The sequence below is a fragment of the Hoplias malabaricus genome, chromosome 14 (assembly GCF_029633855.1).
Source record: "Hoplias malabaricus isolate fHopMal1 chromosome 14, fHopMal1.hap1, whole genome shotgun sequence".
In the NCBI taxonomy this organism is placed as follows: Eukaryota; Metazoa; Chordata; class Actinopteri; order Characiformes; family Erythrinidae; genus Hoplias; species Hoplias malabaricus.
This window is the reverse complement of record NC_089813.1, coordinates 32976835-32991169: the sequence shown is the minus strand read 5'-3', so window position 1 is coordinate 32991169 and position 14335 is coordinate 32976835. Positions and strand designations below refer to the sequence as shown.

General features: G+C 39.3%; 1 protein-coding gene across 3 annotated transcripts in view; it reads right to left on the bottom strand.

Moving 5' to 3' along the window:
* Positions 1-14335, bottom strand: part of nphp4 (nephronophthisis 4) — a 179345-nt gene that overhangs the window by 49917 nt on the left and 115093 nt on the right. For all 3 annotated transcript variants that reach the window (XM_066643834.1, XM_066643835.1, XM_066643837.1), the window contains 2 exons: positions 13372-13526; positions 6946-7137 (listed from right to left, as the gene is read on the bottom strand). In XM_066643834.1, coding sequence (XP_066499931.1) covers positions 6946-7137; positions 13372-13526 — 347 coding nt within the window. The remainder of the gene's footprint in view (positions 1-6945; positions 7138-13371; positions 13527-14335) is intronic.

Sequence of the window (14335 nt, the reverse complement as noted above, 5' to 3'; positions counted from 1 at the left end):
CATGTATTCAATTTAAGGAACTCTAAGTCAAATTAAATTTTCTTTTAAAATGATAACTGCCCTGGATATTAAACTGTGCTGCTAAACTGGTCATAATATTAAAATGACCTTGCACTCATCACCCTTTTTATCAATTCCATTGCCCATGTAGCTGCACTTTGGCATTCTACAACTGCAGGCTGCATACTTTATTAGCCACACTGTTGTTCAATAATCATGCCCCCTACAGGACCACCACAGAACAAGCAGGATGTGGATGAGCGTTGCAGTCACACTAACATGGTGTGTTAGTGTGTGTTGTACTGATATGAGTGGATCAGACACAGCAACAGGTGTGTAGTTTTTGTAGAACTGCAGTGTGTATGACCAGTGGAGCTGAAAACGAATAGACAATAAGTGTAAAAACAAGGAGTTTATTTCAGTGTCTGAGCTGACTGGTGTATTAATATACATATATATTATACGAAATGTGCCGTGACGGTTTTGCTGGACTTGTTCTCTGTGTTAAATTCAAAAAATAAACAGTTAGAGTGGCCCTACAATATGTAGAAGAGTGTTCTCTCTAGATGTGCATTTATTTTCACTTAGAAATTCAATAAAACATGCCATCTGCCCAGAGGCGCCTAGGCTTTTGTATGCAACTGTATAAGCTTGACATATGAATAAATTAAAATGGGAGTAAATAAATATATAAGAAAGGGAATAAAATAAATGAATCAAAGTCCTCGGTGACATTTCTGTGCTGGAAAGGCGATCTAAAGAGCGTGCCTCTATCCCCTGCACAGAATAAATTAAAACGGCGGGATAGATTAAGGAGGGATGATTGCTTTCTTTGCCTTCTGTGGGAAGATTAGCAATCTATCACTTAGCATTAGATAAGGGTGGAATTGCATATGGACAATCACCGTTCTCTTTCTCCCTCTCAATCACACACACACACACACACCTAAAAAGACAGGAATTTAAACATTATTCCGTGAGAAAGCAAGTTGACCTCTGTGCCAATCAACCAAGAAGTGTTCACCCATTAGAGCAGTCGTCTTCACCGTTTCCCAGGGTTCGCTCATTAATATTCATCTTGTAAACAGACGAGAGGGATAAACACACAGGTTGTGAGAAGCAGAATCCGCACATGCACAAACACACTCACTCTCTCTAAACCCACACACACATAGCCCCCACACTGTCCAATGCTGTTCAATAAACAAGCTTACATTGGCTTACAAGGAAATGCCACCTATCGTTTACAATATCTGCATAATTACATCACTAAGATGTAAACAAATCTATCCTCTTACAAGTCATTCTCAGTAGTTCCTTTCTTGAGATACTGTCAGAATCGTTCACTGTTGTGGTGATAAGAACCAGACATTCATTTCCATCCTCTAAAAGCTACAGAATACAGAATTACACAACGTTAGCCAGAGGTCTTAGTGAGTATTTAATAATAGTGTTGTGCCATGGTTTTTATATATATTATTTTACCATAATCAGCTTTGACTATAAGACACTGGTCATTGCCCACTGGACAGTAAACATGATGACACGTCAGATTCCACTGGAAAGAAGAAATTTGAAGGGTCTACAGAACCAGTCTGAACAGTTGAGTGTTAGCATATTAACAACAAAATGGATTTAAATAACTGGCTTTTAAAATTATTCATCTGGTGGCTGGTGAATAAATTAAGTGTGTATGCAACAGTCTCCCGGATTCCACTTTAATCTTCATTAATACCTGAATAAAATGAATGTGAAAATGACTGGTGAGGCGCCTTCAAATCATTGTTATTCATTCTCCATATTTGTGAAAAAAAGACAGATCAAAATTTGTATTTATTTAAATGTATAATTACTGATTATGCTCCTCCGCGTCTTGTATTAGGGTTTGGAAATACGGCGGTGGGTTTAACCAAACAAGTCTGAGACAAGAAGTGTTGAAGCTAAGTATCTACTTTCTACTTAATCACCAGGCTTTGTATGAAGGCTAAGAGGGAAGCTTGTTGAAATAAACAAAAACATTTATATCCCTTTCAAATATAATTAGGTAATTAGGATTTTGTAAGTGTGTATGTGTGTGTGTGTGTGCTCATGCATGTGTGTGTGTCATTTTCTGTAAGAAAGCACTGTCTGTAACAGGAAATAACAGGATCCCCTATCAGTTTGCAGGAATGTAGCTCACATAGGTTTAGTACAGAGCCAAAAAATTATATATATCAAGAGTTCATCTGGTTGTCATGCGTCATAACACTGCACACAAGACCTCGAGATCAAAAAGAGCAGAATTTGCATTCTTTATCACAGAAGACAGACACAGAGAGAGAGAGAGAGAGAAAGAACAGAGAGTGAGAGGGGGAAAAGGAGAGAAAAAAAGTGACAAATATCAGACAGAGAGAGAGAGAGACGAGAGAGAAAAGAGTGAGATAGATCAGCATGAGAGGGGGGAAACGAGAGAAAACAGTGACAAAGATCAGACAAAGAGAGAGAGAGAGAGACAGACAGAGAAAGAGAGAAGAGTAAGAAAAATAAAAAAACAGAAAAAAAGAAGAGAGGGAGACGAGAGAGAAAAGAGAGAGAACAAGAAGAGTAGAAGAGAGAAGAGTAAGAAAGATAACAAAAACGAAGAAAAAAGGGAGAGAGAGGGAAACGAGAGACAAAAGAGTGAGAAAGATCAGCATGAGAGGGGAAATGAGAGAAAAGAGTGACAAAGATCAGACAGAGAGAGAGAAAAGAGTGAGAGAGAACAAGAGAGAGAGAAGAGTAAGAAAGATAAAAAAACAGAGAAAAAGAAGAGAGGGAGAGAGAGGGAAACAAGAGAAAAGAGTGACAAAGATCGGACAGAGAGAGAGAGGGAGAGTTTGTGCATCTACAAAGAAAATCCCATCACAGCAAAACCACCCATGGCCAAAAAAAAAAAAAAACACACCCAATTCCTCCACAGAGGCTTCTTCTCAAGATTCTCTGCCTATGGTGTGAAGAGAAGGAGCGAGTGAATGAGAAAGCACAAGGAGGAAAGGGAGAAATTGTGCCGCAGGCCGGGATGCTTTCTGGAAGCACAGAGAGAAGAGCAATAAAAACAAATAATGTCCCTCGCTTTTGCTCGTTTTGCAGATGTGAGAGCTCCCTCTCCTTCCTCCTCCTGCTGCGGCTGGAGGAAAAGTGCTGAAGACATGATAAAAGAGGAGAAGGGGAAAGCATTTCCTCTCCATCCATCAGTCTCTTGTTCTCTGACGTCGGGGAGTAGGGGCAGAGCGAGGGTTGTGTTTTCGGCCGTGGAGGCGCAGTTGCTGCATCGAGAGCCGCTGCTTGGTGAGACAATGTTTACCTGTGGGATACACCTGTGTTCTACTTACTTTCCAAACTGTTTTTTGACTTTTAGAAGGCACAGATTGGGCTGATGCTGATATTCGGTATGATACATGTACATATCCGCCAATGCAGATATACACAGTCATAAAATACAGAGAGCCAAGATACCCCAGGTTCACTTTATAGACAAACGTAACAGTTATTTAACAACATTTAACTTTTGAATGAACTACATGCAAACAATAAAATGAAAGGTGGCTCCTGAGAACATTGTAAGCCCCATATATTAAACTAACAGAGGCCAGTCACAGCTTTTTGTTTGTTTGTTTGTTGTCTTGTTTTTTATTAAACAAAATAATAAATACATTTTTAATTTTTTTATTTAATTGGATAAAATCTACTAAAACTAATAAAAAGGATTAATAAACGTTAACTTGGTCATCATTAGAACAAGAGTGTTGCCCTGTGTTTTTCAAACGTAAAATGAACGTATCGTCAACGTTATCAGTTTGAAACTATTTGCACTATTTGCAAAAAATAAAAATAAATAAATAAAATTATCTGAGAGTACCAATATAATTTTGATACAATTTTGCCTCACGTTTAAGTTTATGGCATTCGAGATTTCTAATCATTACAGATACAGTGAAACCTCTACTTACGACCTTGATCTGTTCCGTGACCCAGTTCGTAAGTAGAAAAATTCGTTTCTCGAGTCAGTTTTCCCCATTTAAAATAATGGAAAAGCATTTAATGTGTTCCAGCCCCCACCCCGAAAGTCACCCTTTTTGCACTGATATATGTTTACAACACTCTCAAATTAGTAAAAAAATACATATAGCGTTACTAAAAATAAAAGAAATACAGTGGTAACAGTAATAAAAATAAAGTTTTAAGTGGTTACATATCGAAGACGTGACGACGTGATGACGGGAGGTGGGAGGTGGGTGGAATAACGGAGAGTAGGCGGGTGAATGTGGGGAGATGAAGCGTAGATACGGCTTAACTTAGCATGAATTTCGATGTCTGCTATTTGCACTAATGCTAAACTGCTAAAACTACAATTTGCTAATCTTAAACGCTTGCTCAAGTCTGGGCGCTGGGAGACTTGCCTATTGGGGTCAGTGGCCATTTCCAGAGTCATGGTTCGTTGGTGGAGGCAAAAAAATATTCAAATGCCCAGTTCGTATCTTGGAAAGTTCGTTAGTGTAGGTGTTCGTTAGTAGAGGTTCCACTGTATCGTCAATTATCAGTTTGAAATATCTGAAAAAAAAAATATATATGTATATATATATATATATTATCTGAGAGTAGCAATATAATTTTGATATCATTTTGCCTCACTTTTAAGTTTATGGCGTTTGAGATTTCTAATCATTACAGATATATGTGAACTCAGGGTTAGGTGTCTTCCCTGAGGACTCGTGCTGGTGTTACATGGTGTGCTTACCTGGGTGGGGATTTTAGTCGTTTGTGTAGAAGGCAGCGGTGTTGCTCATTACGCTACACTGATCAAAACTGTGTAGGATGTATTCTGCACTAGCATATGAATCGGGGTGAGGGGCTAAATATATCCAGAAGCAGCAGTAGGGGGGCTATGAACCTCCAGTCAGACTCCAGACTCAGAGTATAGCACTGCTGAATGGAAAAAGCCTGTCATGGCCTGTTTCTGGAACACAGCAATGATGCTGCAGGCTGGATCACACACTCCTGCAACAGAACGTCCTGTAAATCTTTCATTCCTCTCCAATAGCTCCTCAGGACTTAGGGCTGCTGCACACCCAGGCTTAGCTGTGACTGAGGGAGCTGCCGCTCCAAGCAGCCATAACGTTCCTGGTAATGCTCAGACTAATAAACAGCATATTAGCAAAGGCAGGCGGTCTAATTCCTCGGCACTTTTACCCCACAGCAATGATAAATTCCATCAACAGCACCTGATTTAACTCGATAAAGAACTGATTAACTGAAGCAGGTATTAGATTAGGACTGAATGCTAGGCTTCCTCAAGACGAAATGAAAAACACAATCATATATTGATATATCAAATGATATATTGTTCAGTGTTTAGTCTAAAGGCAGTATTATTTAGGAATGTTCTCATAAGCCTAAGTCTCAGAGCTCACCCTTCGTTTATTAAACTCCAGTCACAAAAACCACACAGTACAAGTTACTCACTTTTCAGTGCCAGAAGGAAGCATACAAACATATTTAAGAGAAAATTACACAGAAGCCTCAACAGCTAATGGGAAGAGAAAGTGCCATCGTACCCTCCCGAGGGTCCTGCAGATTGAGAGGCCAGTTATGCTCTTGAACTCCAAACCTCAGATGAATGAGGGTTCAGGGAATGTTTAGAACGCTGCACCACTCAAGAGTCTGTTTCTTGTTTTCAAAAACAATTCCCTACTCCAAAAGTTACATAGCAGAGCTCCAGCCAAAAAAGTTGCTTAGGGAGCCAGTGGCTCCTTAAAAAAAAGAAAAGAAAGAAAACAAGGCACCAATAGTTTTTTTTAAAGTGCCAAATAATAACATGAATAATAATAGGTCATAAAGCAATTGCAGGTCTTTTGATATCTCTCTGTGTTTTTTTCCCCCCACAGTCTCATTTTTAAGTGATTTGTAACTGTTTTTCAGGCGATATCTTTGCTTGCTTTCGAACAGAATTCACAGTACATATTCTGCTTTACGTTACGGTACCTGAGCCACGCAAACTCCTGAAGCCAAGAAGTTTTGAAATGCCTCCCTGTGGTTGTACTATAGCTTGAGGTGGATGGCTGTTCAAGCACATCTGTGTGTCTCCCACTATTGCACTGGTGCTAACTGAGTCAGGCTGGGGTTGAGCAGATGGCCTCTTCAGGTCCAACAGGGATGTAGATTGTGTGAAATAAATCAGATAACTTTTGTTACCTGGTGCAGCAGGTAGTGTCGCAGTCACACAGCTCCAGGGGCCTGGAGGTTGTGGGTTCGATTCCCGCTCCGGGTGACTGTCTGTGAGGAGTTGCAGTGTTCTCCCTGTGTCTGCATGGGTTTCCTCCGGGTGCTCCGGTTTCCTCCCACAGTCCAAAAACGCACGTTGGTAGGTGGATTGGTGACTCAAAACGTGTCCGTAGGTGTGAGTGAATGTGTGTGTGTCTATGTTGCCCTGTGAAAGACTAGCGCCCCCTCCAGGGTGTGTTTCCGCCTTGCGCCCAATGATTCCAGGTAGGCTCTGGACCCACTGCGACCCTGAACTGGATAAGCGCTTACAGATAATGAATTAATGAATTTTCTACACAGCGCCATTCACCGCTAATTGTTCAGCTCTGCTACCTACTGCTTCAGTTGTCACACTTTTGGTCAAAATACGAGCATGTAGGCATTTTTTGATAGCCAAACACGTCCATGTGATTGGATGCTACATCAAGCCACATCATTTACCTTCCAAGGCAAAAAAGTAATAAAAAATAAATAATAAAAATAATTATCTAAATTAATATTTATGGTCGCAATTGCAACCATTTTTGTATGGAGCCCTACATAGTGCAGTTTCTGCAGTGCCGAGCCTGACATAGCAATGGCACAGGCTCTATTCTCTAATTTGGACTATATAATACTATAAATACATTCTATACATGAGGAGAAAAACATTGTATATACACAAACCTGGTAAAAGCCAGAAACTGAAGGATGAGGGTGTTGGTCTGCAGTGGGTCCGCCTCTTCTCTTTGCGGATCAAAGTACACTGGCTCGGTGGGATCCATCACTTCTGCAATCTGCCCGAGACCGTCACGGATCTCAGGGAAGCATGAGGAGAAGAGATGAGCCAAAGAGCTGCGAGAACTCATCCTGCTGGAGCTGAGGATAAGACAAAAGTTTACACTTTCACACATGCATCACTGAATAGTTCACAGCTAGGCCATAACAGTATTTTATTTCATCGATATCAACACCTTTATCACAATACTAATTTGTCATTTTACACATTCGATAGTTATTCTAAGTGCAGTGACATTTTACATATGATTTAAAGGAACACCAAGTAGGGCTTTCTGCTTCCAGAGCTCTGTACTGTACTGAAATCAGTGGAGAGGGGAGGGAGGGGAGTGATTTCCTACCCTGCTTCAAAAGTGACACAGTGCAGTTTCTGCAGTGCTGAGCCTGGAACAGCAACAGGAGAGGCTCTATTCTCCCTAAAAATGAATCAATCAATAGCCTCAATTTTAAAGGAACTTTAGATTTGTAGGTGTCCATAAAAAATGGCCAAATATTGTGTGTTGCTGAAATATTTTTCCCATATTGCCCAACTCTGCAACAGCAACTGCTGTATTCTTGCACTGCAACCCAAGTGGAAATGGGTGTGAGTCAGAACAACAGGAACACTCCTAAAACTCCAGCGTACCACAGAAGGGAGAATGGAGAAGCCCAGGAGAGCTGGCCAGGAAAATAGCCTGAGGGCACAATACTGCTCTTCTTCCATTCATACGGAGTGTTCCGTTCAACCCTCACACCACTTCTCCACAACTTTATGTCTAGGAAGATTTAAGGCCTGGATGTGCTGCATTAGCAGGGTTTAAACTGGAATTTAGGGAGTAGGGAGCAGCACATGTGTGCGATATCAAATTATGAACAACTCATGTTACTACACAGCATTCTCAGCAAGGGCTTCTGGGAAATGAGATTCAAACCTGGTGTGATACAGCCACATTTCATTTGTTCAGGAGACTAGCTGTTCGGTTTCTTTTGCAAATCAATCAATAGGTGTGTGTCCACACCAACGAACTTCAGTTTTGCTGTATTTTCTGATTCTAATTATTAATTAACTAATTAAATGATGTTGATTGGTGGATTTTTCCAATGGAGCTGGATATAGCACTATATCCTGAAAATGAATTACATGTACTGTATGTTTTTTTTTTCTTCTTTTAATATAATTTATTTATAGTAGGGATGAAGACCTTGACACAATGCCGTATTTGTGCCACAGAATGGTGTGGAATTATTTTGGATGTAACCTTGAAACAGAATGAGACGAGGAGAATGTGCCACTCCACAAATTTATATAAACAGGCAGTGCCAAAAAAACAAGCAAAATAACAAATACACAATGAACATGGAACATTAGGGAGAGACGGGCCAGATGGGGCTAGAGTAAACGGCTCGGTTGGGAATAGCACCCTCATGAAAACCAACACTACCATCAGTTGTCCGTTTGACCGAAACAAAGTGTGCAAAGAAAAAATATGTACAAAAACCTTGAAAAGCACAGTGACGTTAAAATGACCAACAACAAGGTTCCTGCTCAGTGAACACAGTACTGGGGTTCAGATTCAGAGTCATCGCACGATAGAAAAAATAATTAAAAAATCATTGCATGATAGAAATTTGTCTTTGACACGCTGCACAACAACACAGACAGAGTTACTATTGTGCTGGGATGGACCCACCTTTCACATAATATCTGCTCACTTAGGGGTCCATTAGTGGTTTCTTTAAATTGATTAGAGCCCTATTCAGTACCTTTGGGATGTGTTGGATTTGCTTTTGTGATCTCAAACTAATCCCACCACATCAGTCTGTGATATTCTCAAATGCACAAATGTGTGTTCCAGAACCAAACCTAAAGGGAATGGCAAAAGTATTCCAATTAATATTCTTCATTTCAGAGGAATATTTGGCCATGTGCTGTATTTAATAAACCCAGGTAGCTCAGTGTAATGGTACCAGAACTCAACTCCACTTGCAGTCCACATTCACCAGAGATGTCAGAGCTCTGGCCCAGTTTAACCCCTGTGCACCACAAAACCTCCAATTCTACAAAAGGGTAAAGAGGTTCACTTACTTCCAGCAAATCCAATAAGTACCAGGGTGGCCCAAGCTGAGATTGATCTAGTTTTCCTGTATCGCTGCACTCGTTCTCCAGTGTTCGGAGTGAAATGGAACAGTACAGTAGTTTGTAACTTGACTCAGTTTCAAAGACCTAGGCAGAACTCAAGTAGACTGCACTCCAAATTCATTTACAGTGAAATTAAGTTACACTTCCAGGCTAGGAGCAGCACAGACTGCTAATGAGAAGGGTAACTGACAAACTATTTTAGAGGAGCAGTTATGTAGTGTTCGATGCCATGCCACTTAAAATATCCATCATGAAGAGACAGTGGCATTATTTTCCCCTCGCTAGAGTTTAAAATGCCACCTCCACACTATCTACCTCCACAAACAGCAGCAGCATCTGACCAAACGCATTAGTGAATCATTCTGCTCCACCTGGCAACCTGTTCATGCATTAAAGTAATAAATATACACATATAGTTCTTAAAATATATAGTGCACACGGCATTTCCACAGACTTCACCATGCACTTCAGAGATTTAGAGACCTACGAGTGGACATTAGCCCAGTAAATTAGCAATCCAGCGTTTTACCATAATAGCGTAAATTTGAGGGGAGTTTATGGGTCTAGGACCTCAGACCATTTGTTTCTGAATGTGTAGAGAATTAACTACTCTAAGTAGAAAAGCCTGTCCTCCTACAAGCAGCGGATAACTAGTTTAAACGTGCCCCTTTTGAAACAGGTAGAAAAGCATAACTATATTAAAAAGAAATAAAAAAAACGTTTGATGCAGGGAGCTGGAGGAACAGTAAAACACTGCCGTTGGCTGCGGTCATACAGTGCGATAAGCTCTATATGAGATTTATGATGGTGAATTTTTTATGGAAGTGAGGTTTGTGAGCGCAGTGTGAATACAGATGAAATTGTGAGGGTTCTATGCAGCACTGAAATGAACATCATACACAGCCTCGAGCACTTCTTTCAATATACTGCTACAGTCATGCAAACACTGTCCCTGCTCTATAATCTCACCTCTGTCTCACACACAAACACCCACATTCAAAGATGTAAATAATTCATATGTCAAAGAATTATATATTAAATATGCCAAGGAACCTTAATTAAAGACAACCAAAATATGTTAAGACTTATAGATGTAATAAAAGCTGAGCCTGAAACAGCTTATCACACAAAACTGACAAAGCCTTTGAAAATGAAAATGGAAGACATTCCTAATATAAAAGACATTAAGTACTTGAGCACTAATTTTCCAACTGCAAGAATATATTCAATTTGTTGGTAGCTTTTAGAAAAGCAAACATTTATTTTTAAAGCAGTATCAATGTTACCATTTACAAATGTCAGATATGAAATCAGACATTAATAAAACTCATATATTACTTATTTACCATTATTAAATATTAATTGAAACAATATAAACATCTGTTTTTCTAAAGATTTGATAAAATGAGCCAGTCCTACCACGGTTAGAAAATGATATTTCTTCTTTTTTTCTCAGCATTTATGAAAGGGCTTCTGACCTTGGCATTGCAACATAAAGGCCACTTGGGGTCTTCTTTCTGATGCAATTCTGTGCCCACACTTTTTTAAAGTAATGCCAATCTCAGATTCCTTTGTTGCTGCTTGAGCTGAATGGCATTTGAGGTAATCAGAATTCATGAACAAAAGTTTGTCAGTGAGATGTGTAGTTGTTTTATCTGACCTATTCTGGAAAGTGTTGTGGTTTTAAAGGTTATAACAATCATGCTGAATTGCTTACAGACATATATTTTAGAGCCGGATGGTTTACGGGAATAAATAAATAAATAAATAAATACGAAAACAAATATACTAATGATTTCATATATTTGAACAGCCTAAGGTTATTGAAAGAAGCAATCGAGTATAAATATCTGTTTCTTATAATGTGTTCCCCTCCAAAATAATGCTACACCATCCACTAACATTGGAAGGTGTTTCAGGTAAGAATTACACATAGCTGTAACCTTTACCCCAGTAACCACTGCATTTTATGAGACACATTAGTTTGAGAGTGTGAGAGTGCATGTGTCAACAGTGTTACAAGCACTGTTTGATCAATAGCATCATTTTACTGGACTCATTGAGCCATATACAATTACAGGGGTGAAGTCATTATGCCGGCTCTTCCATCAGGGGTTTTTAATTTGCCTTACACAAGGAGGAAAATAATGCAACCTATGGATCATGGTAATTTTCTGCCAAATTAAACATTTATAATCTCTATTTATTAGTTTTTTTTTTTCTTTTGCTTAGAGTAATTATGAAAGGAGTATACAAAATAATGTGTGTCAGCAACCATCCACAGGCGGCATGGTCAATACTAATGTAGACAGAGACGCTCAAACGTTTGAAGTGAGTATCTAAACATTCCTTCTATTATTATTTTTGTTTAGACGTTTTAGGCTTAAACATTATGTAAGATCTCATAAAGATTACTATCACCTCAGTTAACTCCGGAGGTTTCTCTGGAACCAAAAGAACCATTTCATATTAAATCCCTCTGTATGACTTTGTTTATATTCTATTCATTTAATTATGCAGAAACTTTGAAAAATGTTTTGCCCTGTGGGTCCCACTAAATCTTTGGCATGAGGTATACATTTTTTAAAATACCACGAAGTTGGGTATTCTTCTCTTGACACATTTACAAGAACACTACGGAAGCGAGAAATTACATTTCTGGCACTAGCTGACCTTTAAGAAATGATATAAAAAGCCACAACGGGCATTGCGATGGCAGAGAATGTGTGCCTAAATCTACTACAGCTGCTCCGAGACACAGTGCTCATTACACACATGTGCCAGAGATAGAGCAAATATCTGCAGGAATATCCTAAGGAAAAACTTCCAGCCGTGAAGTGTACTTTCCAGGAAGAGAGATTAGAAAATATCAAATGAACAAGATATGCAAGGGAAAATTAATACAGCAATTTTGTTTCATTTCATCTTTCCAAAAGCAGTATCTTAACTCAGCCCCACTGTATTACCATTCCAAATATGTTTGAAATAAGCTCAGAGAAATTACTGTGCTGATTAATTACCCTTTTTCCCCCGCATGCTCAACTGTAGAAAGTGGGTCATTTTATCATATACAAGTTCTGTATACTGTGAACTAGAGAGGCTTGCAGTGTGATCTGGATCTGTATTCCTGTACATGTTCATCCAATGAGTCAATATGCAATCTAGGTCACCCAAGCACCTCAAAATGATAAGGTTTATATTCCTAGCTTTAGAAACATCATGATACTCCTTTGAGGTACAGGGGGAAACTGTTGTAGTAACTACAGGCCTTACCTTTGGTAGAAACACTAGCATTGGAAAAAACTAACATTTTCTTTGTTCCATAAAATGTAAAGTACTTTAAAATAGAACAAAAGATTGGTACAGAACCAGGTGTGGTACAGTAGGAGACAAAGTGTGGGACAGAGTAAATGTGTTTTCACACATTTCCAAAAACGTAATTACTCACCCACAGGTTTTTGGGCTTGTCTGTGTAAAATGGCTCATTATCACAGCTTAGTTTTTACATGAGAGAATATCTGTGTGTATATATATATATATATATATATATATATATGACTCTGCTGCTATGGAGTGTACCAGGGTTCACTTGAGGCAAGCTCCAGAACACCATTTCGATCAGGGGCCATTTCCCTGGAGCGCTCTCAGGCTCAAACAGAGGTTTTTACAGAGGATGTTTTGGCCAAACGCCCAAGACTCTCAATACAAAAACCACTACGTCTAGATAAAATCAGGATGTAAAAAATGCCCTGAACATACAGCTATACAGTATACAGTATACCACAGCAATACTGTGGGAAAGTTATCAATTTTCTTATTGGTTTTACTAAATACTTATAAACTAATGTTATCTGCGCAAATTTTGCTTCCACGTTTGTTCTAAATAGCTATGCACTTTCAGTTTTAAAGAAAAAAAATCAGCTCCAATCACAGATGATCTCTGAGTGAGGAGGGAGTGGGATCAGCTGCTGGAGGAGATAAAAAAGCCTCTCATACAGCTTCATATCTGCTGCTTCAAGGCCAAAGCTTTCTGATGTGGACAGAACATACAACAGCAGTGAATCTGTGTGTGTGTGTGTGTGTGTTTATGTGAAAACAATAGAAAGAATGACAGATATGACCACAGATAGTGTGAAGTGTGGCAGCAGGAATCCAAACGTGTGTGTATACACTGTGTGTGTGTGTGTGTTACTGACCAGGGTATGTGTGTTCCCAGTGTAATGACAGGGGCATGAACAGGAGTGAAGGTCAGCTCACGCAGATTGCACTCTTCTTCTTTCTCATCCCTCATTTCCTCCCTCTCCATCACACTGACCTCCAGGTGTGCTATGCTGCCTGCAGCAGGATGCTCCTGACACACACAGAGTTATGCAGAATATCAGAAAATCCAAATATGGGTTTCTTGCATATCGTCCATGTGCATTATATATTATATGTACATACATGGCTGTGTTATAATAATTCATTCATACACTCATTCATTCATTCATATTCTGTAACATCTTCATCATTATCAAGGTCACGGTGCATCCGGAGCCTACCTGAAATCATTGGGCACAAGTCTGGAACATACGGAAGTCTAGATATGATTTGAAACAAATTTTATATGGACAAAAATAGTGGGACACGTCTTAATCACTGAATTCAGTTGTTTATTTAGTCTCATTGCCATAAGTGTATAAAATAAAGCACCTTACCATGAACTCTACCTTTTACGTGGTTTTGTGAAAGAATGGGTCATGGTTCCAACTATATGGGAACTGTGCCCCAGTGCACAAAGCAAGGTCCATAAAAGCATGGTTGGGCGAGTTTGGTGTGGAAGAACTTGACTGATCTGCAGAGACCACTGACCTCAACACCATCAAACACCTTTGAGATGAACTAGAGAGGAGATTGCAAACCAGACCCGCTCAACCAACAGTGTCTGACCCTGCAAATGCTCTTTTGGATGAATGGGGGCACAAAAAAAAAAATCCATAGACACACTCCTAAATCTTTTAGAAGCTGTTATAGCTATAAACTCCATATTAATGCCTATTGAGATAGAATGGAATGAAAACTCTGTGTAGGTGTTCCAATACATTTGTAAATATAGTGTGTATATAAAAACTGACAAGTTCTTCTAGGTACTTTTTCCTTTAAATATTTGTTTTAATGCTA